This window comes from Onychostruthus taczanowskii, unplaced genomic scaffold, assembly GCF_017590055.1.
Source record: "Onychostruthus taczanowskii isolate IOZ18803 unplaced genomic scaffold, ASM1759005v1 scaffold58, whole genome shotgun sequence".
In the NCBI taxonomy this organism is placed as follows: Eukaryota; Metazoa; Chordata; class Aves; order Passeriformes; family Passeridae; genus Onychostruthus; species Onychostruthus taczanowskii.
Window position 1 is genome coordinate 8,597,905 of NW_024503457.1, and position 26,945 is coordinate 8,624,849.

Here is a 26,945-nt window from a genome sequence, read left to right on the forward strand (position 1 = left end):
CCCCAGATTTAAAAGTTTAGCTGTGCAATTTGATGTCATTTCTTGGAAGAATGTAACTAGACTGTTTGACTTTGGTCCTCCAAAAGATAAGTTGTTTGGCCCTTCAATTCACAGGTGTCATTGATAAAAAAGCAGCCACCATAATCAGTGTAAAAATGAAGCACAAACCAGGGGATCCTACTAAGAGATATTTACCTGCTCCTTCAAACACCTTTAGCAAACAAAAAAACTGCTGTATTTTTATCCAGCAAATAAGTGAAAGTTCTCTACAGCTTCCAACTCACAATAACAGTTGCCTGTGCTTTGCCATCAGACAAAAAATTTTATTATCTTTCAAGAAAAGAAGTCACCCAGATGAGCAGAGTTCAGCCCCAAGCCAGACTTTAAAGCATATAATAAAAAATAGCAATGCAGTTGGCAAGCAATCATTTGTACCATTTGCCTTAGTATTACCTGAGGCCTAAAGAAAGCCAGAAGTTTTTGTCCAGACATTTCACCAGCTAATCACACTCCCGGTACAAGTGTAAGAAAGGAGATTTACTTATTCCATGCTTCACACTTAGAGCTTCGCTACTCAGATCAAAACTGGTCTGATGCTACTTTTTATCACAACCTGCAGTTTCAAAACCCATGTAATCAACAACTGTTAGTATTCCACTTAACTGCCTCTTAGATAACTGGACAGAAAACTGTTGCTTTACAATTTCACTGTCTCATTTATTAGCACCCACTCAGGATAAATCAGCCAAAGGCTGATCACCAAATACCCAAAACTATATCCAGAAAATAAAGGAAATTAATTTCTTCCAGATTCAGGACTTTCAAGATATCAGCAAATTCTAAACTACCAGAGCTTCAGTTGTGCCAATTTAGAAATCCAGAAGTTGAATCTTAATAAAGAAAACAAAGTATTTATAATTTACTTACTGATTCTAAAATTCAGTAAGTCTAAATTGCAGTTCTCTTTGCAAAAAGGAAAGGGCTGGATTCTTCTGCAAGTGAAAGCTGACATTAACAAACATTTTATCCTACATATTGGGAATATGCAAGTCACCAAAAACTGTCTACATATGACAACAGCACAATTAAGCAACAAAGTATGTCATTTCTTTCAAGGCCAAGATTGAGTATTTGTATCTTTAAGACCTTATCTTTTTTTCTGGGTAGACTGGACAAACCAAATAAAAAGCAGCACAACAAAGTACCTCACAGTACAGCACCTGTATTGCCAGAGATACTTTGAGTCAAGAGAAGAAAAAACACATCTAAAATACACCTAGTAACACCTCCTCGTGTGCTGATTTGTAATACATTTGTCAAAAGAAACTTATCTCTCAAATAGTTAATGCAAGATCTCTAAGGTAAACCTCACCTCCCTCAAGAGAAAATACACATTTTAGCCATTCTCACTCTAAGATGATTTGATGTTTCAGCAATGAAAGTGCTGTTTTTAGAAGCAGTTTAACTGGCTGTATATCAGGGGGAACAGCTGAAATAAAAATGCCACTCACTTCTATACCTAGAATTAAAGCCCTAATGTCAGGCTAACTACATTATATTCAGGCCTACACACAGGCCCTCAAACTTGTTTTTGCATTACTTGCTGAGTATCAAGTTTATTACACCTGCTTACCTTCTTTTCCTCTAGGAGTTAATGGAGGAGACTGAGTCATATCCAAGCTTGAAGTAGATTGAAAACACCAAAACACATGCTCTACTACTACTTCTTCCAAGGCTGTACTTGGATCTTAACCATGTGGTTGTTCAGATACCACAGCACCAGGCCTTTAAACAGCTCATGTTTTACATGGATATTACCAAGGCTGATTTTTCACAATGCAGTTTAGCAGAAAGTTATGTCCAACCATAAAACACATGGGTTTTTTGCTACAAGCAAAGAAGATGTCAGTGGTATCTCATGTTTCCAGGGTACAGGCTTTAAGAGGGTAAGGTTTTATTTGCTGTTAAATCAACTCACTTTAACCGAACTTCGAAGAAGAAAAGTTCTTTAGGGGGGAAAAAAAAACCTCCAACACTGAAAAAGCTATTTGACAGACATTAAAATTTAACATCCACCAGCAAGAACAGTTTAGGAGGAATAATAATAATAATAATAATAATAATAAAAGATTGCCCAACTGTCACAACAGCAGCCTCAATACAAAAGCCTTTCCAAACCTGTCTTTCACGGTTCAGTTTCTGAAAAAATGGTCAATGGTTTATGACAAAAAAAAACCTCAAAAACCAGAAACAAAAAACCCCAAAACAAAAAATAAGTACCAAGCAAACAAACAAACCAACAAAAAAATCCTCTACACTTTCATTTACTAAGAAGTGACAGAGCAAGCCTCAAGTATTTGAGCCTCAGTGAAGTAAGAAGTAAAATTAAGGCTGCATGCAATTATATATACAGTTATAATTCATAAGAACTAACAAGTAAGAATATCATTGGAAACCCAAGGAATTCAAACACTGATTTCCATTACTGTAAGTTTATTCCCATACTGATCTTGAATTTCCTTAGCTTTTAAAACTCTAATAATATTCCACTAGGATTTCATAAGAAAGCTGAAAAGAAAATTAAGAAGGTGCTCCCCTCCACTCCTGGGAGATTCTTTTTCCTTTTTATAAGGAACCCACTACACTTAGACACATAACACATACCACACTTCCTATGGGCATTGTTACATACACCATGGAACATTTCCTTGTGAAGGTTTTTAACCAGTCCCTAAACACACATTTCAAAAACCCAAACATTCTTTCAGGAGTCTCCTTCACCAAGATCTCCAAAAGCTCTCCATTCAGCCTTTACTAGGGTCCAATCCTAAGAGGGCTTGATACAGGAACCTGAAAGGACTGGAATGCTCATGAGGTTTTCAATTTTGACCTCAAACTGCTTTTGCATTAAGAGTTTATAAACAGATTTCCCAGCCTCACTGCCTTAGACCATTCAAGCCATAATGCTTTGGTACTTGAAAAAACCCTCACATTTTCCCAACACAAGAGGCTCAAGGAGATCTGGAAAACAAAGTGCTACTGCACTGCAGAGATGGAGTTACTTCTCTGATTTTCCTTTGTCTTTGTTTCAAGGCGAAGCCTAAGCCACCTCTGTTATTCACATACTTGGATTTCAGCCTCTATTTTTGCTACCAGATATAAAAAGACTTTTGATACTGCTAAAGCAGTGTTTCAATGCATTAAATTACAGCAGGAATTAGGTGTGTATACTCCACTCAAACCTAAACAGGCAGTTTTCAAAAAAATGGCTGCAGACATTTTTCCACAGAGGTCTTCGCCTAGGACAGGGGAAAACTCTGCAGTGGGAAAAGACAAGTCATGTCAATTAAAGGAGAGTGCAGTAATCAATAACATGTACACAGAGATCACTATATTTCATACATCAAACAAAATTCTTTTTGATTAGCGATGTAATTCTAAAGAAAAAGTAAGTGCTTATCATTTTCCCTACACAATTTCACTGCCTTTTGCCATTTCACCAACATTACAGTAATGTAAATCTTTAAAATAGCACATGGAAACATTTAATACTTTATACTGAAAAGATATTTACCTTAATGCACTAGAAGTTCCATTAGGAACTCTACTGTTTCCCAAAAGGGTTTCAGTACAAGTTGTCTGCACAGACTAATGAACACCTGTATTACACGGGAGAAGCCACTAAAGGATAGATTCCTGAATATTCACTGGGTCACAAGTTAAAAGCTGTGCTAAATCAGCATTCTGTACAAAGCTAGGATCAAATATCCCCAGACCATCCCAAGTCTTGGAGACTTTGAAGATGGCCATAGGCAACAAAACAAGTTCAGTAACCTCACACAAACAAAGCATCAGATCAGGCCAGTAACAGAAACTGATACCCAAAACACAGCCTAAGTTGCTCATGTTAAACAAAAATGTTCAACAACAAATAAAGCTACAATTCCAAATCCTGCCCATAAGAGAGAGTATTACATTTCTTTCAGTGTGAAGATTAAAACAGCCAGGAAATAAAAGAGCTGTCACCTACCGCTGCTCAGTGAGATGTCCAAAGACATCCAGTAGCTCTGCTATTTATAAGATCCCACACAGTTGCAAGCTATTGAGTCAGAAAAGGGGAAAAAAAAATCTTGTGACTGATAGATGCACAGTCTGTAGGAAAAAAACCCAAAAACTCTGCTGTGTTTCTCTTGCTGTTACAGCAAGGAAACATTATTAAACACTAGGAACACTCTTTAAAAACAAACCAACCAACCTCTCAGCTAATACATCACATCTGCCAAAAAATACTAAAAACACCTTAAGGCGTTGGGTTTATTTTATTTGAGGGGGTGTTTGTTTTTTTTTTTAAACATGAGAAACAAGCAGAGTTTTGGAAGAAGCTCTTTTTCTGATGCAATAGCCTGCAACAACCAGAATCTAGAAATTCCCTCGGGAAGCCATCTGGATACCAGAGTTGACCTTAATTCAAACTCTGATTTACAGATACTGAAACTAACGTTAATCCTACTTTTTGCATTCTGGGGTTGACTCTAGTCTTTTACAGGCATGCTTTCCCATTTTGGTTAAAAACCCCCTCACACAGTGAAGCTGACAGTTTCTAATACTTTCACAATTAGCAAGATTTATTTTTAAGTTCTGAAGTTCCACCACTTCTTTCAGTCAACAATATTACAGGTGTTCATCAGTGCACCACTCACCGGAACAGAAGCTGTCATGCTCCAAATCAAGATTTAAACCCACAATTCTCAAATAAAAAAAAATTATCAATGCTCCCTAATAAAGTACATCAGAACAGTTACAAGTACACTTCAACTATTTACCACTTCTCTCTTCCATGGAAGGTTAAAAACTTACTTCAAGTACTGACATAGTTCATGTATTCATCATTAGGGGATTTTCATAGTGCAAACCTGCCATACTAAGGACAGATACTGTCCACAAGAGAATCTCTCTAACAAACAAATGTAGGCATGGAAATGTGAAAGACTTCCTCAGCATTGCCCAGGAAAACACAGCCAAATGCAGGAAGACAGTACTACAGCTATTGAAATAAGAGTTAATAAGCTTTTATCTTTTTTCTTTGCCCAGTGAACTTTTGTAGCTAAAATGCATAATTGCCTTTCCTTGCCAAACAAGCTCCTCCAGCTTTCCCTGCTGGTTCTAGTGAAGGAAAGCCTGACCAAGAGCACTTCACAGACTCTCTAATAACAGACAAGCTCATTACATTAGCAAGACCACCAGCAAGCATGCAGGTTTTCCTCCTACGCTTTCTAAAAGCCACACACAATTAGGACTTGCAGTACGCTTATTACAGTACCTACAATACAAATCCCCAAACAGAGTAAAAACTTCCTTATAAACAGGCACCACGCAGCTACACGTGACAGAGATGGCATCCTCACTAGGCAGCAGAGAGATAAAGGGCAAAGAAAAACTACTAATCCATTCAAGCGGAGCAACAGATTATACAAAGGAGCTGAGTTGCCTTCATTCATATCAATTTGACTCTACTGAAATTAGGTAAATGAAACTGCAGAAAATAAATTGAGGCATTCACCTTAAAATGAGACAAGCCCTGAACTACTGGAAATCCAGCTTCCAGTTTTGCAATCAAAGTTGACAGGGTAACACTGTCCTGCTGAAACCAAACTAAACCAGACTAAAAAATTCCAAGCACTTTTTGATCCATTGCACTGAGCAACACAAATATGATTACTTATGTTTGCCTTCATCTTTACAGTGAACACGCTTACTCAAATCATGCTAAAAATCTTTTACTTAGGATTGGTTTTCAGCTGTCTTTTTTTAAGGTGAAGTTCAAACATAAGAAAACACTGTACAATTAAAAGCAGACTGAAACAAAGAAACTAAAATTTCGTGTGCAAGGGGCAAAAGAGTCAGCAAGTTGACACAGCAGGAAAGTTGCATCACTGTTGAACTCACTGCCCACATTCCTGCATAATCAGAAGACTCATTTTTGCTGAGGCAACCTTGGAGATATTTCATCAGTTACATTACACCAGCTCTTCTAACCACCTTCAAAAGAACGTCACTGCCATTAAGTAATTTTCTTTGCTTAAGAAAAGAAAAGTCCTTGACCTTCAAAAAGACTGAAGAGAAGCTGAACCATCTCTTTCCACGTGTTTGGTTTTGCAGTAGTTTTAGACCAAGTAAAACTAATACCTCTAGACAGATCTTTATCATTGTTTCCCTAGAGCACCTTATCCATCCTCCACATAAGTGAGTCGTAAACCCAGGTAAAAGATACATTTCTAAATAAAAGATTACCCAAAACCAGCAAGTTACCAATGCTCAATGACACACTTGTAGTTGTTTTCACCTGCAGTATTAAGATTGTTTGAAAGGCAGAATGCTAGTTCAAGTTCTTCTAGCGCAACTGGTTTAAACAGTGCCAAAACATGAGCCATTTTGGAAGTAATCATTTAATTGTTCAAAACCCCACATCACCAACTTGTTCTTTAAGTGGATTATGAAATGAGAAATGCAGGCATCTGCTGGCTCAGCAAGGCTATTCAAAACATGAAAACAAAGCCCTAGCCTTTTTCTCATTTTGGCCTATCAAAGTACATCAACACCACAAGCTTCTTTTTTTGGTTTTGTTTTTTCCTCCACTGAAAACATTTAACTTACATATGACTGAGACAGTCTGAAATTCAGGAAAGAAAGAACTGTGCTCCTTTCTCAGCCCAGAAAATGAAGGAGTGTCTATGTGAGTACCAGCTACGCAACCACCACTGCTGCTTAAAGAATAAAAATAAAATCTCAGCCCCAGAAATAGGGCACCTTCCTCTTGCCTTTTCCTCAAACTAAACTGTAGGGGAGGGAAGAGTTGACTTCCTCGCCCATTCCCAGCCACATTTTCCTCTCTTATCAGCTCAGGCAACCCTGTGGCCACAAGTCCATGCAGAAAACCCTTTTTGGGCAGCAGATGAAAACACACACCTGGTTTGTACTGTGGGCCCATAAGCACTGCATGCACTGCAATGGAAGCAGGTACAGCTGGCAGCTGGAGACAGCAGGAGTAACACCACAGGGCTTGAAATGCCCAGCAGTCAACTGAAATGAGTTTTACTTGGAACTACACCTTTATGATTTTTCAGAGATGAAGGAAGCTGGTGAAGCTACCTGATTACATGAGAGAGCAAGGAAGTAAAATCTGACTAAAAGCATAATTGCTTTTCATCCAAGCTCCCAAGACAATGATTCCATTATTAATATTAAAGAGTCATGCCTTCTCTTTCAAGTTCGGCTGGGGAAAAAGAGTGGCATAACTATCAGCTAAGCACAACCTTCTGACAGAACTACACCTTCAACCCAAACAGAGTCCAGAAATATAAGAAGTCTTCTTTACATAACCCAGATTAAAAAAAGAAAAAACACCAAACCAAACGAGCAATCAACCAAAAAAGGAAGAAAAAAAACACCAAAGGAAAAAAAAAAGCACAAACCACAACCCCACAACCTAAAATTCCCATTTAAACAAAGATACAGCAAAACTTCAAGATAAAAAGCTTCTCTTCATGGTTCAGTTTATGTGTTTACATCTCAAGAGAATAAGACGACTAAAAGCACAGAATATGCAATACTAAGTAGAAAACTAGTATTCAGTCTTCCCTAAACAAGTTCTTTTGGGCTTTCTTTTGTTTAAAAAAGTGCAAACACAACAGAAACTACCACCAAGTTCAGTGTCTCACAACTTCCATATCCTACATATCTCACTGTATAAAATCAAAATACATCACAAAAACACCATTTAAAACAACTTCAGAACCACACTTTACATTGGCCATAATCCTGAAGAGCAAATGATGCCCACCTACATGAACTGTAATTAACACCAATATTTCTTACAGCATGCATTTAAAGAAGCATGTTTCAGGCTTTCAGAAGTCTTCAGAGAACTGAAACAACAGGTTCTGCAGTTCTGATGGCCTGCACTGTACTGTTGTCATACTTTTCATGAACAGTAGTTTTAGAGATGACATTTAGATGGCACCATGAAGGTAACGAAAAGAATAAAGACTCCTACAAGAAAAGCTGCTTTTTACAACCTCCCTAGTGTAATGCAGTGTTTTTTGGTTTATGCTGCCCTTACTGCAAATATTACATGATCCTTATAGACTTTTTACAACGATGCTTTGCTTTAAAATAAAATCCAACAAGTATCTATAATTTTCTTGTAAATATGAAAAACTGTAAGTTTGGGGGGAACAGAAATATACATTTGCATAGAACAGCACAACAAATTTCTATAATGGTGAAATTTTTTTGCATTATTTTACTCCATCTTTCAGTACAAAATCTTCCATCTTCCAGATGAGATTGGAAAAACAGGGATTTCAAGGGTTTATCAGCTATTGTCCTTGATGGAGCTGCAGAAACCTTTCCTTGTGGAAATATTTTTGAGAAGCAGATAACTTACAATGACATTCTGGTGTACAGAATGTTTCCAAACTCTGTTCTAACCTTCACAGAACTTTCCTACACAACACTGAGAAGATTTTACTTAACACACCAAGAGAAAAGGAACCAGACTGACTAGTAGACTGACTAGATAAAAAGCAATACACAGCATCAGTAAGAGCACTCTAAATCTTATTTTAGCAGCTGTGTTCACTCTTGGCTGCAGAATCACAGCCAGCACCTGTAATTTCCAAAGCAATAAGCATGAATGATCAGAGTGGAATGCCTAGGCAACAGGTCACATTATTAAAGGGCAGAAGAATAAACACAGCTAAATACTACCTACTGGAAGCTAAGAAAAACTACTAAGAGAAAAAGAAGGTGACTTAAAGCTGGGAGAAGAGAACAAACACATGAAAAGCTAGCACCTTCAAAGGGAAAAATCCATATTCTAGGCAAGCAATAATCTGTAACACAGAGTACATAGCACACTCACTAGCAAGTCTACAGCAGCAATTTGAGGCTCAGATTCAAAGCAGAGTTCTGTAGTTTATAACAGCCTTTCTTCACAAACATTAAAAAAATTCCTACCTAAATTCCACAGACAGTAGGATAGAACCTTGACATACTTTCTGCCATTACAACCATATCAAAGAATCAAAGCATAACACTCCTCCCTAAAGGAGCTAGACTATACATCAGAGAACTTGCTCTTCAATGAGAAAAGCTTGAAAACTCAGATCTCTCATATTTTTATTGAAATATTTGCCATGAAATTTCATTTGGAAATGAGTGATCACCACAAACACAAAAATTTTGAAGAGGAAACAATTAAAGCAACTCCCCTATTCAGGCTTAGGAGCTATTTTTACCCAAGACACTCTCCTCCTTTATGAAGTACCTAACACACCAGAAAGTCACCATGTATTGGACCATTCTAGATAAATATGTCCCTCACTGGCAGATGCACAGCAGCAGGAGTCACTAACAGAGTTCCAGAAGGGCATAACAGAGGTGCTGGTATGGTATAGATTTGATGGTATAGATTTGTAGTGCTTTCATAACAAGCTACAGTCTTCCTTTTTCATTCTTTTCCTGCTCATCACAGCTAACATCTCACTCGGGGTCTTATGACAAACATGGTCTATGCACGCAGCAACAAAATTCATCCTCAGCCTCGTTTCCCCGCACATCCGTACCGAGTGGTGTGACCACTGCCGTACTCAGCACAAACAGAGGAGGAGGAAGCTCCACGACAGAAGTCAAAGCTATGGGGCTGAGGGAGAAAAGCAGAGTGAAGATCACTTGTACCTTACATCATTTGTTTCAGTGTGTCGAGCAGAAAATCTCTTTCCTGTCACCACATCAATTCTCAAATACTCACAACATAAACATGACCACCTGCACCTTCCCACACGCTTCCTCTGCGCTACAAGTTGTGCCCATGAGCTGGCACGTGCTTTGGGAGCTACAGCCAAAAAGGATATAAGGGATTGTACCTGTAACATAACTGGGGGAAAAAAGAAGGGAAAAGGAGGGAATAAATAGTACAGCACTATATGGCACACAACTGAAGACGCAGCAAGCCAATCCAACTGGAATCCTTTGATTACACAGTGCCATTCCTCTCTCACTTTGCCGGAAATGGAGGGGAGACTGATGGGGGACTTTGGAACTCCAAATTCAAGCCACAGATGCAAACATGCAGTGCATCCTCCCTCTCAGGGAACGTGACATTCACGAGGATGTCACCTAGAACCAAGAGCACGAGAAAATGAAACAGGTAACACCTGTTCCAAAACATGACTGGACTTCCAGGTCCATCCTCACTTCCGTCCCTCAAAGCCCCTGCTACAAAACACAGCCACTGTAACCATCCTGTCCTCTTTTCTCAAACACATCCCTGCTTGTATTCTTCTTCCACATCATCCCTCTCCCTGCCATACAACTGCACAGCCCTGTGACAGCACTGTCACTGCTAGGAGCGATTACTAAGCTCGGTACCGCATTGGCAAGACCTGAGGACTAAAGCCTGTCAAGGCTTACTTTGGCTGAACTCTTGACCTCCTGCAACTGCTCCTTGATTCAGCTGTGACAGCAATTTCTCTAGCTAACCAGGTGCCTATGCCTCTTTGGTTCTGCTTCTGTTTACCTGGGCATGCTGCAAGCAGTTTCATATAGAATCAGTGACAAACAGTCTCTGCACAGAATGAGATAACCACAAGTCCACAACAATAATGCAGTGTCGAGAAATACAGGCCTGGTACGGGAGCAGTGGCCTTGGGAAGAGAAGAGACAAGACACAGCAGGCACAGGCACACGGGATACACAGAGATGGCTTCTGCAGACTCGGCACAGGACGGCCACAACTAGAGAGACGCTGGCTAAAAGAAAGGCACACCTGAACACTGGTTTTAGGGGCAACAAACAAGAAAGAAATAGTATTTAATACACAGTGCCCTTCTCTTATTTGGATGCACTGTGGAGCTAACCACAGAGCTTCATGGAATAACCAGTGAAGAGCAAAGTGGCATTACCAAGCACATAAAAACGATCCCAAGCGGATCCTAGAGCGAGGAAGATGAAGCCACAGCCACGAGCAATCACAGGCACCCGGTGAAGGACACCTGATGCTGACAGCTCTCAGTATCAGCTCACCACCAGGATGAAACCACTGACCTTAGGACTTGGCAACAGGGAGCACAACTACTGTAACTGCACTATTATTCTTTCTTTTTTTTTTGCAACATTAAGATCTGATGTAATAAAAACTGGGCTCTCAAGATTTCAACTATTCTAACAAGAAATTCTTGATCTTTCCTTTAAGGTAAGCTTCCATTTTTAGACACAAACAACATTTTGTGTGCAGCACACCAGAGGCCTGTGTTCAGTAATTTACTCAGAGAAATATGTGCAGAGATACACAGAGGGAACAAAGTATCCAGCAGGTACCAAGACTCTCAAAGTGTTCCCAGCCACTCCCCTGCAAGAGCCCCAAGAAGCAGAGTTTTGGTACTCAAAGGCTTTTCCATGCATTTGGCATCTACCACACTGTGTACAAAGACGGGCACTAGGTCTTCTTTCCTTCAGAGCACAGATGTCCAACCCTTCACTCTTCTTTCTCAAGTCACACTCAACTCACCTCCTCACCAGAGCTGCTCCCAAGCCATTCCTGTGAAATACAGCCCATGAAAAAAGTTGACAATGACATTGAAAAGCAGCACACATGGCAAGGCAAAAGGCATCAGGAAAAACAGACAGACGAGGAAAATAGCTCACTGAGAAAACACTCCTTGCCCAGAAAGAACCGGTGAAACGGAAACAGTTTATACCCTAACCTGATACAGAGTAATAGCCTTAAGTAAGCATCAATACGTACTTAAGTAATAAGTTCTTAGAGATGAAATAGTATTTTGTGACACAGCTGTCATGGGAGAACTTCCAGAGGAGAAACACTTCATGGCTCAAGGGAAAAATGTTGTAGTTTCTGGTTCATACACGTTTCAAGGCATCAGTTTTCATTTAACTACCTGTCACTTTTAAAAACCAAAAACACTCTTTGAACTGGTTGTTTCTTTGTGTTATTACTTTATAGTGACAAGTAAAAATACATTCTCTCCTGCTAGCGTATATACACACAACGTCATTCGGTCAGCATTCCATATGGTTAATACAGCTGCCTTTATAGGAAACCCTTCCACACAAAAAAGTTCATAGATGGGGCATTGTCTACGACGATATGAATATAGCGACAGAGGCGACTCTCTTATCGACCAACCACTAAAATATCCAACATTTGCATTTATTAAGCAAGCGCACGAAACACGCAGATATCAGTGTCACAGCACGATCTGTAGCACTAACGCCCAGTAAGTGATAAAAAATTAAGAAACCCACATTTGAATCACTTCAATTGCACTAAGCAGCTATTTTTCAGCTGGAAATCGAGCTGCCTGCCCCTTCACGGCCAAACACACGCACGGTCAGGCCGAGCCGGGCCTGGCGCGCCCCGCCTGCGATGAGGCCGCGAGCCCCGGCCGGGCCCGGCGCCTGACTCAGCGCCGTGTGGGCCGTGTCACGCCGCCGCGGGCGGCCCGGCGCGGGGGTCCCTGCGGCGAGACGAGGGGATGGGAGGGGGTTCCCTGTATCCCTCACCTCTCCTCGCTCCGGTTCTTCTGCTTCTTGCCCATGGCGGCGGCACCGGCGCGCGCGACCCCTCAGCGCTGACCGCGCGCCGCCCCGCGCGCCGCCCCGCGCATATGGCACGGCCGCGCGCCGCGCACGCGCCAGCCCCGCCCCACCCGCGCCGCCGGCCTCCACGCGCGAGCGCCTCCTGCCGGCCGGAGGGGGAACGGGCCCGATGCTCTCGGCTGCTCCAGGGACCGAGCGGCCTCGTGAAACCGGCTTTGCTCGCCTCGCTTTGGACAGCCCCTGGAAAACGTCTAAGTGACGCCCCGAATCTTGTAGCTTCCCTCCTGGTCCCCAGGCAGCCCCGGGAAATGTCTAAATGATGCCCCCAATCTGTAGTTTCCCTCCAGCCCTCCTGCCTTTCCAGAGGCCTCAGGACGTCCTGGCAGGATTGTGGCCCGTTTGGCCACGAAACCTGACTGATAGCCAAAATAAGCACCTTTGCAAAGTTTTACCTGGAGGCAAACGAGATAGCTAAGCCAAAGTGGGGGAATGAAGAGGCTAAGGGGGAAGTTTTCACGGAGCAGGGCAGTAGTACAGTGACCGGGAAGTCATTTTGGTGGGGGACATGCCCAGGACACCTCCCCCAGCCCTCCACGGGGCTCTGCTGGTCCGTCACCCGCAGCACCGCCCCGCCTGCCTTGTAGGCGAAGTGTACCCAGTGCACCATGTCCCCTGAGGTGACTGGCCTTGTACCTAGCGGGGGGGCCTAGGAGGCAGCACTGAGTTTATGGCAGTGGCCTAATGGAGCTCCAGGAGTGGGAGGCATTTAAAGTACCGTAATTCCCTCCCCGCTGCCAGATTTTCTCGGTGTACAAAGCTTTCCCTCCCACTCCCCTCTCAGGAGCCCAGGGAGCAGCAGAGCGCGGCTCCGGCTGCTGCGGGGCAGGAGGAGCGGGCCGACGCTCGGAGACAGCGAGCACCACGTACTGGGGCGGAGGGCTCTCAGGTGCGACCTCACCTTCTTGTGGCCACCTTCCTCCGGAGCAAAGCAAGATGGAGCAGAAATAACAACGCTCACAGGCAGCACAGGCATCATTTCATGTATTTATTTAATAGGCTTTGAGAGTTGCTCGTGTCCTGTTGTTGTCATCACCCTGCCACAGTAACTCCTTCGGTCGACGGAGCAAGGCTCACAGTTCACTGCACCTTTCAGCCTCAGGATCACCCCTCCGTATCACTTCGCTCCCTAGCATGCTGACTTCTTACTTCCCTTTGCCTTTATACAGCTGTAGCCCCTTATCAGTCTCTCCCACCCGGGCTCCCAGCCGACTGCAGATAAGGCCGAGTTTATCTTCCCACCGCGCCTTCCCCGTCAGCACACTTCGGTACCGGGGAGCCAGATTTCCAAGAAAGGAGAAAGCAGAACACGTGTGTTGCGGTTTGGTTTTTTTGGGGGGGTTGGTGGTTTTATCGTTGTTGCTGCTTGCTTTTCTAAAAAAACCCACGCTTTATTATACCATTAATTATATGAGCGGATCTTTCAGCGCACTTACAGAAGAAGCAAAGAGCTGGCGAACCGCAGCGGCTCGGCACGGCCCGGTTCTGAACGAGCCCGCTCCGGCTGCGGCGCGGCTCGGCACGGCCCGGTTCTGGGCGAGCCCGGCTAGCTGCGCGGCTCCCGCAGCCTGACTTACCTCACGCCATCGCTGCGGGGCCCGGCCCCGCCGCTCCCACCGCCACACCCCCGCCGGGGCCGGCCTCGGCCTCACGCCCAACCCGAGCAGGAATCCCCCGGAGGGCAGCAGCGGGCGCTGCCCGACCCCTCTGCAGCCGCCAGAGCCGCCTACGCGGCGGGAGACTGCCTTGGAAGCAGGGGGCGTGCTCTGCCCCGCCCCTCGCGGCCAAGCCCTGCCCCTCGCAAGCACGGCTGGAGAGGGATCCGCAGCGCCCCAGCAGGCGGGCGCTGGCGGAGCGGCCACCGCTGGCGGGCCCCATGTCCGCGGCTCCCGCCCGCAGGAGCGGCCTACACACGCACGCAACATACGCACATACGCACGCACGTACCCGGCACGGGGCGCACGCGCGGCAGCGGGGCGCGGGCCCGCGGCCAGTCAGCGCGTCGGGAGTAGTTCCGCAGCGGCGCGCGCCCGCTTTCCCGGCCAATCAGCGCGTCGGGGGGAGTTCCGCGCCCCGCGCTGACTCTCGCGATAGCGGCGGAGGGGCGCGGCCGGCGCGCGAGGAAGCGGAGGGTGAGCGGCGGGAGCCGGGGCCGGGTTGCGGTTGCGGCCGCGGGCGGCGACACCACTAGCACCGAGCCCGGGGCAGGGCGGGCGCCGCGGCGCCCCTGGGGAGCCCGTCCTGAGCCCGTGCGTGGATTGTCCGTGTGTAGCGATCCCCCGGAGGGAGGCGCGCCGCGCCTGCGCAGTGCCCCCGCCGTGTGCCGCCCCCCTCGTCCGGGACCCCGGCGCCGCTGCCCGGCCGAGGGGCGGAACCGCGTCCCCGCCGGTGGCGCCGAGGCTCCCGGCTGCGTAGGAAAAGCCTCTTGGCACGCGGGGTTCCGCGAGTGGGGAGCCGGGATAGCGCTGGGCCCCCGGATTGCAGTGGGGACTGGCGGGGCTTGCTGCTGTTTTCCTTCCCGATTTCCTGGAGCACCGGCCTCCTTTTGCCCCAGCTGAGCAGGGGCTCTCGGTCGCCTGGAGACCCGCTGGCCTCTGAGCTTCGCCGGCAAGGGTCATATTCCCTCTGGAAACATAAGAGAGCGTGGGGGCGAGCAGAGTGCGTGGTTAGCAGCGTGGGGAAGGCAGGCAGAGCGGGGCGCGGCAGTGTGACAGCAGTGACACGGCGGGACAGCGCCCCGGCCGCTGCCCGCATCTGCCTGCCTTTCCCGGCGCTGCTTAAAATGCTTCTCTCGCCTGTGTGTGCAAGGTGTTCGCAGAGCCAGTGACGCTGGCAGTTCGCCTGCTTTGAAATACAGCCAGGAGTGCCCTGGAACGCAAATCAGCAGGTTGAGAGTCTGAGTTAGGGTGACTGCGCACTGTCGCTATTTCAGAACTGTCAGTCACTGCACTGATAATTTTCTGTAGTGTCAGTTTATTGGGGAGAACAGTCGATTGTGTTGTCACGACTCTTCATGCACTCTGGTTTGTGTTCTGTGTCTTTTGATGTGTTTGGGCAGGGAGAACTTTACAGAAAATTGTTTTGGCTGTGTTTCTTCACACAGCAGTTAGGCAGTGGCTTTTAAGTTTATTGGGGAGAACAGTCGATTTTGTTGTCACGACTCTTCATGCACGTTGGTTAGTGTTAACTTTACAGAAAATTGTTTTGGCTGTGTTTCTTCACACAGCAGTTAGGCAGTGGCTTTTAAATCCTCTTGCTGGCTGCCATAGGTTGCTGCTTGCAATAACAATTTTCTGGAACTAATTAAAGCAGTGTATTGGCCTAGTGCATTTGCTGTTGAGCACCTTGTCTTTCTTGTAGCTGAGGAGTGTTAATTGAGATTTATATATGTTAGCGTGCCTGAGGGGCTTAAAGGAATTGCATTTAAACTACTGGCACAAACTTACATATTGAGCGTTGCTTAGACTTGTTCTGAGGTATCTTATACAAACTCCCAGCAGCTTGGAGCTTTCCAGCTGAATCTTCTTGTTTCAGAGTATTTGTTAAAGTAGGTACATCTGGCTCAGGATGAGTGTCCTTTTGGAACTGATGAATTTTTCTTCTTTATATTAACAAGCAGTTTTAGGTTCCTGTGCACTTTCAGTAGCTGCCTTTGGGGCTGAAACAATAGGATTTGATTTGTGTCTTTGCCATCTGTGTTCATCATGGTAGTATTCTCCAAAGTGGGTTGCAGTAAAGAAAAGAACTATATGCTAACTACTCCTGTCTTCAGATAGCAGAGAACTCTGTTTTTCTATGGTGTGAACTGCAAGCAAAGAGAAAAGTTTTAATTAAGTGTTTGTGTTAATGTTAATTCCTTGTATCACTGTTTCCGCAGCTCTGAACAGACCACTTTCCAGCTAAAGATGGCTGCTGATACCCCTGTTGATATCCTTCAAAAAGTACTGGAGAATGAAATACTTCAGTCAACCAAGGTTGTGGAAGAACATCTGGATGCTGAAATACAGAAGCTGGACCAAATGGATGAAGATGAATTGGAACGCCTTAAACAGAGGAGGCTTGAGGCCCTAAAAAAGAGCCAGCAGCAGAAACAAGTAATTTCTGTAGTACAGACTCTTGATGTGTAGAGTGTAACAGACTTTTTGGAAATTGTATATATGAACTAAGTGTTCTGGGGTTGTTTTGTTGGTTTTGTGGATTTTTCCTTCTTTCTCTCCCTTCTGTGTTTATTAGTTTTAAATTATCCAGGAAAGTTAGTGTCTGTCCACGTGTGCATGCTTTGTGTTTCTTACCAGGAGGAGAGAAGCACCTCTGTTATTGTTACAATAAGGATAGGATAAGAGTCTCATACAGAGATTTGAGTGTGTCCCTGTTCACTGAACATTGCTATCTGGAAGCATAAGTCCTGTAGGCAACCTAACCATAAGGCTTTAGGCTCCTTCTGAAGTGTCTTCCTTCTGAAGCTTCTGGATTTTTACTTACAGCATGTGATATGAGCCCTCCTGTTAGGGTATTTTGTAGAAGGGTGAAATGGGATTTCTCCTTGTTCCTAGACTGGAATAATTTGTCACACTCCTTCTGAGCCAGTGAAATGTTGTCTTTGTATGACTGCTCATTTCCTCTTACAGGAAGGAAATACTCCCTTGGGACCTGACACCTCATGTCAAATGAGGCGGTCTGTATGATCCCTCAGAGCTCTTTTTGAGCAATAGTTTACACCATAATTTTGGTAACATATGGTGTGAGACCTGAATTATAAGTAAGGAAGCTGTAGGTTTCTCAGCTTATTCCATCTGAGCTGACCTAAACAAAAAATTGATTGTGGTGGGGGAGAAGTGGCTTGGCTGAAAGGAGATGCCTGGCTGTGATGGAGTCCTTAAAAGCTGATGCCAGACTTTGAAATGGGATTGCAGTGAAATGTCATGGCATGGCTGGGATGCTGGAGGACAGGCAGCACCAGCAGCTTTGGTTCTGTAAACACAGAAGCAGACAAAGTGGCACTCTATTCACTTGTCTCCAGAAGTTCAGTTTATATTTGATCCTCGTGTCTTCCTTTTTCAGAAGTCATAACACTTAGATGTCCTTGGATGTGAACATGTGATAGGTCTCATGGAAAAACTTTTTGCAAAAACTTTTTTACGTCATTTGGTCTTTAGTCACTGTTCTCACACACTTTGAAATGTAAATGTGAAGTAGGATACTGCTCAGGAAAAGGAGTGTGCTGTCACACTCTTCCAGAATAAATCTGTGGAGAGGGGAATTAATGCATAATCACTGTTGAGGGATAAGTGAGTTCTTGATTTGCATCATGATGACTTCTTCATATGCTCATACTTTATGAATTTTTTATGTATACAGTATTCAGGAGAGTCTTTGTTCTATCTAATTTAGCTTACAGGATATCTTTGGTTTGCTTGGAAACCTTTTTTTTCTTTCACCCTCCAAAGACAAAACTGCAAGATTAAGAACAGTGATTTATCTGAATTTTTCCCCCATTGGAAAAGTAAGGGTTTTTTTTCAAATTTTGTCATACTGCACTACTTCTAATCATTTAGATTAGTCTGTACTTGTTTAAATACACTGCAATTATCTTTTAGTAATGTAGAGGTTGTGGGTTTTTTCCTTTAAGTGCGTTTGTTGAAAATGTGGAAGATTACCTGTTTGGAAACTGTGTTTGCACACTTAATCAGACACTTTTGGAAGTTACCTCTAAATTTTACCATTGATGTTATGACGATGGTGCACATGTGTTTTCTGCATGGTTTTCTGTGAGCCTGGTTCATATTAAGATCCTTTCAATGTACATTTGATAGGTAAACATCTATTGCAGATGAGTTAGTAGGCTTTTTCTCTCACTGATTTTTTTCGTGGAGTAAAAAATTAAAAGAAATTTATTTAATTCATGTAATTACTTGGCTAAGTTTAGACGAGTTCTTTGAGTGTACATAAAAATTTTCAAACGCCAAGAGTTTTTGTTGTATTTGTTGAACTACTTTTGTCTTACTGAGAGGCTGCATTACAGAACTTTATGTAGTTCTGTACAAGATTTTTATTTCCAAATAAGTAAAGTGGCCTTACCTGTGTATTTTTAAAATAAAACTAAAGGAAAGGAAGTAATTTGTTTCTCCACTAGTGTATGAAATGGGTTTTCACTGCAGGCCTCCTCTTCCATTTTCTAAAAGCTGTAGAGTTTGCACAACAGAGAGACTTAACAACCTCCGTACTAATTATTTGCTTTTATGTTTTTCAAGGAGTGGCTTTCAAAAGGACATGGAGAATACAGAGAAATCCCAAGTGAGAGAGACTTTTTCCAAGAAGTCAAAGAAAGTAAAAATGTGGTTTGCCATTTCTATAGAGATACAACGTTCAGGTATAGTAACTAAGCTGTGCTGAAGAAACTTTTGTTTAAAGATGTCTACAAAAACAGATGTGTTTGTTGTTCTTTCAAATCCCACTCATGAACAGGCATTTTTAGAAGTATTCACATTGCTAATTTATCATTTATCATTATAAATCTCAGTCACTTTTCAAGACATTTGTGTATTTTTCCACTAAATTTAATCTGAACATGATTGGACAACAATTAATATTCTGCTACATAATTGATTAGAACATAGATTTATAACTTCTTGGACAATATTTGAGAGACTGCTGTGTTTCATTATTGATTTAGTTTTAGGCAGTTAGGTCTGTAAATGTAGACCATACAAGAGCAGTGTTTCAAAAAGATGCTTTGGTTAGTCCAGATAGAGATAATCTGGGTGGTTCTGGCAAACAGAAAAAAAAAATAACCAAAGTCTTGTCTAGGCATCTTGAGAATTTTACCTTTTACTTTGAAAGGATCAGTTGCAGCTGCTTTCCCTTTGTGCCTGTGCCTTTGTGATTCTGTCACTTTTTTTAGAGTGCGAGACACCTAGATCTGAGAATATGTGGTGACTCAGAATAGGAACCCAAACTAAGATGTCCCACTTCCTTGGAAGAATTTCAGAAGTTCTGGGTTGTAGGCTGTTCCTCACTGGGTCTTTCTCAATGTGTTCTGTTAAAATGCAGTCTCAAACTAGAGTAGTTTATTGAAGGAAGAGCCAGTTGTCCTGGTTTTGGTTCTTTGGGGTTGTTTTTTTTTTTCCCCCAAAGGCGTTATGTTCTCCCTGGCTTGTAGAATATAAACTGAAACAGCCTCCATGTGAGAAACTGAAAAACGTCAAGGCTGGATTTTGTGGTGAGATATCCGTGTCCTACATTTCCTAAGTGTTTAAAGCAGTTGTGTTTGGCTAGCTTTCACTCAAGAGGGTGAAAGGCTGTCACTGCAAATGAAGTAGCTTAGGACAGGTTTGGGTTCTCGTTTCCTGAATCTGCAAAGTCTGTAGGCTGAGACAGGGGAAGGAACTTCCGAGAAAGTGCTTTGTAAAGTGTGTCATGCTGACAGACAGGTTGAAGCTTGTGTGTTGGTTTACCAACCACCACATCAAGTTGCTTTCATCTTTGCCCTGTCCAGCTTTTTTGATATGTTCAGCTCTCCTCTTGAGTTTAAGGACAGTCACATCACAGAGTTCATGCAGCTAAGACAAACCACTTAGAGAAGACAATCCAGAAAGCTGAGATTGCAGGTGACAAGTCCACAAATCTCTGTGATCTGACAAGTATTTTGGGCAGTTCACATCACTGTCCTGTGGCTAAGAAACAGTAATTATATGCTCACTCCTATTCCATGGCAACAGAGAAGCAAAGTATTTTGCCTTTTGCACTACTGTGCAAAGCAGTCTGTCCAAATCACTTTTTTTTTGGCTTACACTGAGTTACTGCATCTCATCTGTGAAGGTAGTGACTGCAAAATCCAGAACACTGTAACACGTTGAGGGTACTTCTCTGAAGAAATCTTCCATAAAGAAATTTTTCCAGTTAACAGGTAGTGAAGCTAGAGCTGGAAGAATAGAAAGAAATGTCAGCAAGGCTTTGAAATGAGAAATGAGAGCAAGGCTTCCAGGTCTACGGAGGTAATTAGGAAGAAATTAGAGAAAGGGATGGTATAATTATACAGTAGAGGTGCTCCAAGCTGTTCCACTATTAGTCATTAAATCCAGCTACCTCTGAAACATAGTTTCTCTTGAAACTAAATTCTCTATTACAGAGGTAATGTCTAAGTATTAACATGATAGAACTAGCTCTTTACTGGTCCTTTTAAACTTCCTCTCAAATGCATATTTGTCAGCTTATTCATTCTAACACTTTATATATTTTGGGTTCATTTTTCCACAGGTGCCAAATAATGGACAGACATTTGACTGTATTGGCAAAAAAGCATATTGAGACAAAATTCTTGAAATTAAATGCTGAAAAATCTCCTTTCTTGTGCGAGAGACTGCGCATCAAAGTAATTCCCACTCTAGCACTAATAAAAGATGGAAAAACACAAGACTACGTCGTGGGCTTTACTGACCTTGGTAACACTGATGAGTTCACTACAGAAACCTTAGAATGGAGGTTAGGCTGCGCAGATGTAATTAATTACAGGTAATTAAATATTTTGTGATTCTTTAATTTCAGATTAAGTACAGAGAGAATGAGCTTGCAGACAGGAGAATCTGAAAGGTTGTAACTTTAATATGTTGTATGCTAAAAAAGACATGTAGGAGTTTAATTTAGTTACTTAATCTGTGTGCTTCATCAAGGGAAAGAAGATAATCTCTTCGGCAAAGTATTGAGACATTGTAATGAGTGTTGAGCAGTCCTTTTTGTAGAGTAATAAAAATAAACCCAGTTCTTGTCATGAGGTGTCTGGAGTAGCAGTGATGCTCTGATGTGGCTGCAGTGTCGTGCATCTCATGTAATCCTGTAGCATCTATAGATGCTTCATGTCACAGTTGCAATGCAGTGAAGTCTGAGCAATTTTCATCCACTTCAGAGAAAACTCAGCAAGTCATCCTTAAACTGCATCTAAGTCAGTATTACATACATGAATATACTTTTTTCTTCAACAAACTGTACTGAAAATGGAAAATTATTAGAATAAGTGTAAATAAACTGAGTAACAGTACAATATAATCATTGTAAGTACCTTGTTAAAGACTCCATAACAAAAGGCAGTAGAACATATCTGTCACTACAATACTCTAACTTTACAGGAAAATTGCTTACCAAAATTCTGCTTTTCTTTCCAATGTGGTTCAAATGTCATCTCTCTTTTTAGGTTAATTTTGCTCTTTACTTACCAAAATTCTGCTTTTCTTTTCATTTGAACATGTGGTTCAAATGTCATCTCTCTTTTTAGGTTAATTTTGCTCTTTTGTTTTGAATGTCTTTAGTGCACTTTAAATTTTAAATTTCATTACCTGAATTTATTTAAATGTCTAATGAAGTAAAATTTTGGCAAGAAGTATTGTATCTTAAAGCAAAAAAAAACTACTACTCAATTTGTCTTAGTAGCTGTTGATCTTTGATTGAAATGACTGAAACTTACAATTTTAAAACAACTGGTATTTCCCAGTTCAGTAAAAAGCAAATAGGCAGAGACAGCTTGGATGCATATTCTAGACAGCAACAGCCTTTCATGGGAAAAATCCTTCACTGGAGTTGTATCAAGCACCACTGAATTTGCTAAACATTGATACATTGGCTTGTGGCATAATTTTGCTTCTACCTGGCTCTGCTAATACTGTGTAGTTGTTCTTAGCTCCTTGTGGAGTGGGGGAATTTTGTTCTTCATTCCTTTTGGCAGACCCTGGGTTTGCAATGCAAGCCACATTTCCTCACTGCTCTGAAAGTAACCTCCCACTCTCTGGAGTTCCTGAAAAGGGCATAGGCCTCCTCAGAGCTTAGAAACAGTTCTTTTCCTTCAACCTGTGGGTAAAAGAGTGTACTTTATTTAGGGGAAAAACTGTTCAGGTCAGATTATTTGCCCATAATCAGGATTCAGATGGTATGTTAACATAACATTAAATCACAATTGGTGAACTGTATATTTAGGATTAATATCAGTAAAATAGTATTAAAATTTTATAAAGAACTACAACTTTCTAAGCAGCCATTTATAGCTAACACCAGAAGGCTGTAACTGTTGTAATTGCTCACTCACTCACTGACACTTGGGTGCAAACCCCTCACAGGTCATGAGAGCAAAAGCAGGGCACACCCTTTTCTGAGCAGCCAGAGGGAATTCCCTTCCTTGCACAACCCTGCTGGAAGAGAAGCAGGTGCTCCAGCTTTATGTGAAAACCTGCTGTTCCTAAAGCTGCCTAAACTAATTCCCATGGATGCACAAGGTGATGAGAGAGCCCCTGCAGGATCATGGGGGCACTCCGAGGTGCGAGTTCCCCCACGATCCTGTAGAAGACGTGCAGTCCTGCAGGGAAGAGATAGCACAAGGTGGCTTCTGGCAAACCCCAGTTCTGACTCCAAAGTCCCTGTTAGCAACATTTTAGCTTCTTTTGTGTGGGTGGTTCCTCACCTGTTCTGAAAAGTCTCTCTGTAATTCCCTAGTTACAGTTTGATCTGACAGATTGTTGTCTTTAGCATGATCAGTTTGCAGGAAAAGCCTTTTCAGTTTAGGGCTTCACTTACAAGTGCTGTTTACTTTCACACTCCTGTCTTAACTCCAGTTCTCCAGGCCATTTTTACCAGGATGTGCTATGCTAGCAACACCACAGTGCTGCTTAGGGTGGCTGTAGCAAGTAGGCATTGTGTTCTCTTAGAATGTGTTTTTCTGGAGAAACGGGTCATTAGAGATGATGCTTACTGTCTGTATGAATATGGCTTTAATCAACTTGTCTTACCTTTTTTCTGTAGTGGAAACTTGATGGAGCCACCTTTTCAAAGTCAAAAGAAATATGGAACAAGCTTTACAAAGCTGGACAAGAAGACCATCAGAGGAAAGATATATGATTCAGATTCTGATGATGACTAGAAGAGCCACTAAATATATTTGTAAATCATCTTTTGTTTATGCGTGGTACATTTCTAAGAATGTTTTTTATAAAGCTTACTGCTTTTCATTACATCTGCACATAATCCTCATTTTTCTATGCAGTTTTATACAACTGAGTCACAGCAGGAAAAAAGCTTAAGGATTTTTTTTTTTCCTCTTTTGGAAGTCATTTGTAGTTTGAAAATTGTAGTCCTTCTAACGAAATGACATGGCAAATGATGAACTTAAGCCCTTTGTCTTAAGTATAAGTTTATGAAATGTTTTGAAGTAACTTAGAAACAGCTGTATGAAGTCAGACCAAAGGTCCCTCTGGCCCAGGATCCGGTCTCAGTGGCTAAAAGGAGATTCACAAAAGGAGATGCACAAGGAAGAATGAAAACAGGGTGACCAGACGGCAATGCTTCCCCACAGTCTACTTTAAGCAATCTGTGGCTTGGGGAACACCATATCTAAGAGCATATGCTGCTTAAAATAATAGAAGAAAAATCTCTTTAAATCCTCATGGTACCCAGACATCCACATCATGTGGCAAGGAGGTCACAGTTTAACTGTGCTGTGTGAGGAACTACTTTCTGTTGTTTTCATTGAATCTGACAAGGTTTTTTTTCTGTTTTTCATTATTAAAGGAGGTAACATACACTTATATAAAAGATTGTTCTTTATAAGTTCCTTTTCCAATTGTCTTTTTATATTTATTATTACTTACATTATCAGTAAAGCACCACAAAATTATTAGTGAATAAATTGTGCATTTTAACAAATAATTGCTTTTCTTATGGTGCCATATAATGCCATTGAATAAATTAACTGCATTGCACTGTAAGTTGTAAGAACAGTCATAACTTCTGTGAATTCTGAAATAGATGGCCAAGAGAAATGCCCTTTTACCATCTATGAATGCTGCATGTCAGAGCTGATACAGCAGGCAATAGCACATAGCAATTGAAGCATATTGAAAACAGCCTTGTTCACAGGTTTGTATCATTCTGTGGTTGTGAATGTGTGGATTTTATAGCAGATGCTTTGTACAAGAGAGTAGAATAGAGAAAAGTATTTGGGAGAAACCTTGATCATTAAGTTTAGATATAGTGCCGCATACTGTGTACTGTTCTTCAGTGATGGACAGAATTTTTGAGAGATCTTCCTTGGACACAAAGTAAAATTCCTGGCTAGGTGAACCATTGATGAGTTTTCTTTTCATTTTCAGAAAAATTGTTTGCTTTGTGCTGAGGGACCCTTTTGAGGTGGTAGTTTGAACCCAGTTGGTCCAAATAGCAGTGAAGTGGGTCTAGCCAGTCTTGCTGCCTTGTAGTAGACAACACTTGTGATTGGGCCAGCCCAGCAATATATCTCTTTAAGTTAAAAAAATTATATTTTATTTCTGTTCATGTACATTGAAATAAAATTATTTTAATTCTAATGTTGACTACTGTATCCTTTCAAAGAAGATCTAGGTGCTGTGGAATAATTTCTGTATTAAAAAAGTACATCAGAAAGTTTGAGCCCTTTCTAGATTTCTCACAGGTGATATACAGTTCCGTCCTAACGTACAGGATCGCTTAGAGAACACAATCCACTTAAGATGTACACAGCTGCCTCTTGGTCTAGGGGAAGCATAAAGGAGACTTGCTTTGCATTGATCCTTTTTTAATGCACATACCCTTTAAATGCATTAGAAAGTGCTGCTTTTTTCCCCCTGCATCCAGTTACATGAAATTCAGGAAACCAGTGTTCCAACAGTATTTTTACAAGTATCTTAGCAGGACTCATCACTGAGCCGTAATTGTGTTGAATAAGCTGTGTAAATATAAAATCACCTCTAATGTAGTTGCGTGCTGTGTGGAAACACATGGGCTTGTCAGGATTCCAGCACGGTGTGTTGTTGGAGGTTACTCAGTTCCACACGTGAATAGCCTCATTACAAACTCAGTGCAAATCCTACTTGGAGTCTGTGCTTTCATGTCACTTTAAGCTGATGATTTTTTTTTCTGGGTTAATCTTCCTTCTTCCTGGGACCTCTTCTTTCATCAGGCTTGTAACATGACCACACATACTCTAGTGCTGATACAAGGAGTTTGCAGGAATGTGTGGCTTGGGTAGAATCAGGCTCAGGGAATGGGCTGGGTTGCAAGGGACCCTAGAGATCATCAGTTCCAACCCCGCTGCCGTGGACGTGGGTAAAAAGGGAAGTTGAGACTGTTCATACTATAAGTTCAGATTTATTTTGAAAGTAGCAATCTCACAGATTTGCTCCTTCAAGTCTTTGCTTTCATGGGAACTTTTCTGGTTTCTGCATATTCTTTCTGGAATGAATATTAAAACTGTTACTGAACAGTCCTCTTGGTTACACCTCCATCCTGCATATTACTTTGAGATGAACAATTCAAACCCAAAAATTATTTTTGCTGAAACCTAGAAGTTCTTTAAGACACGGGAAATTCATCTAGTTTGAGTAGTGAGGAACAAATTACTCCTCTGTGGTAGAGTTTAATGATTTTGCCATGCAGGTTAAATTAATGAATTGTCCATGATGTAAGACCTGGGACAGCAAGCTAGAAGTGTCACAATACAGAGAACACCAGCTCAAATAAATGTCAGCTGTACAGACTTGAAAAGCAGAAACATGAACTTTGTCAACAGCAATCTAGTGGCCACTTGGCTGATAGATGAGATGATGATGATCTGCAATATGCAGAAGACACGCAAGTTTTATGTGATTAATTGCTTACTACAGATGGATGCGATATGTCAGGACACTACAGATGGATGTGATATGTCAGGACATGACTGACTAAGGTTCCTGAGCCTAGACCAATCACAAAATTGTACCTGGTCTGGCATGTGTCAGCCATGAAAGGTTGTTGGACAACACAGAGATCAGAAATGTTCAGGTATAGCTTTGCAAGTGATGGGGCTTATGCCTGAACTCAGCATATAACTTTAATAATGATTAGTGCTTAAGTCTGTGACTGATGCTTGGTATGAAATAATAAAAAAAAAAAGCATGAAGGCAGTAATAATAACCAAACAAGATCTCTTGATGCTGAATTATGTGGACACAACTGGACATTCCTTGATCACTGACTGATCCTGGGTTTTGCTTTGTTTCTAGAAATCTACCCCGAAGCGCTGAGCTGAGCTTTGGGATCTGAGAGTGTGAAGAAGTCTGGTCCAAGAAAGAGGCAGGATGAGAAATAAATTCTGGAGAGGGCATCAACTGAGTAGCTGCTCTCAGACCCCACTAATAGACTGGATTACCTGCAAGTGTCACAGGAGTGGAGGGAGGCCAACTCAAAAAATGAATTAGTGCTGTCAATCCTATGTTGCAAGTAATCCCCTTTTTTTCTAT

At 42.2% G+C, this 26,945-nt stretch overlaps 2 protein-coding genes across 4 annotated transcripts in view; one reads left to right on the forward strand and one right to left on the reverse strand.

The window, feature by feature from the left end:
* EIF5B (eukaryotic translation initiation factor 5B) overlaps positions 1 to 12,720 on the reverse strand; it is a 35,984-nt gene extending 23,264 nt beyond the window's left edge. For both annotated transcript variants that reach the window (XM_041418012.1, XM_041418011.1), the window contains exon 1: positions 12,583 to 12,720. In XM_041418012.1, the coding sequence (XP_041273946.1) occupies positions 12,583 to 12,617 (35 nt within the window). In that variant the 5' untranslated portion in view covers positions 12,618 to 12,720. The remainder of the gene's footprint in view (positions 1 to 12,582) is intronic.
* A 1,185-nt stretch (positions 12,721 to 13,905) lies between these two features.
* Positions 13,906 to 25,016, forward strand: TXNDC9 (thioredoxin domain containing 9). Of its 2 annotated transcripts, XM_041418013.1 has the most exons (5): positions 14,688 to 14,807; positions 16,553 to 16,769; positions 18,927 to 19,045; positions 20,932 to 21,186; positions 23,458 to 25,016. In XM_041418013.1, exons 2-5 carry the CDS (start codon positions 16,581 to 16,583, stop codon positions 23,573 to 23,575), a joined length of 681 nt encoding a protein of 226 aa, XP_041273947.1. In that variant the 5' UTR covers positions 14,688 to 14,807; positions 16,553 to 16,580; the 3' UTR covers positions 23,576 to 25,016. The 2 variants fall into 2 exon arrangements, with proteins under 2 accessions (XP_041273948.1, XP_041273947.1); XM_041418014.1 differs by lacking the exons at positions 14,688 to 14,807; positions 23,458 to 25,016 and adding an exon at positions 13,906 to 13,986 and having other exon boundaries at positions 20,932 to 21,190.
* Positions 25,017 to 26,945: the final 1,929 nt, after the last annotated feature.

Bases quoted from the DNA above. Each gene is read 5' to 3' on its own strand.
- TXNDC9 (XM_041418013.1), top strand. From the start codon at position 16,581: ATGGCTGCTGATACCCCTGTTGATATCCTTCAAAAAGTACTGGAGAAT. The intron at 16,770-18,926 runs GTAATTTCTGTA...ATGTTTTTCAAG, and splicing joins AGAGCCAGCAGCAGAAACAA to GAGTGGCTTTCAAAAGGACA. The intron at 19,046-20,931 runs GTATAGTAACTA...ATTTTTCCACAG, and splicing joins TATAGAGATACAACGTTCAG to GTGCCAAATAATGGACAGAC.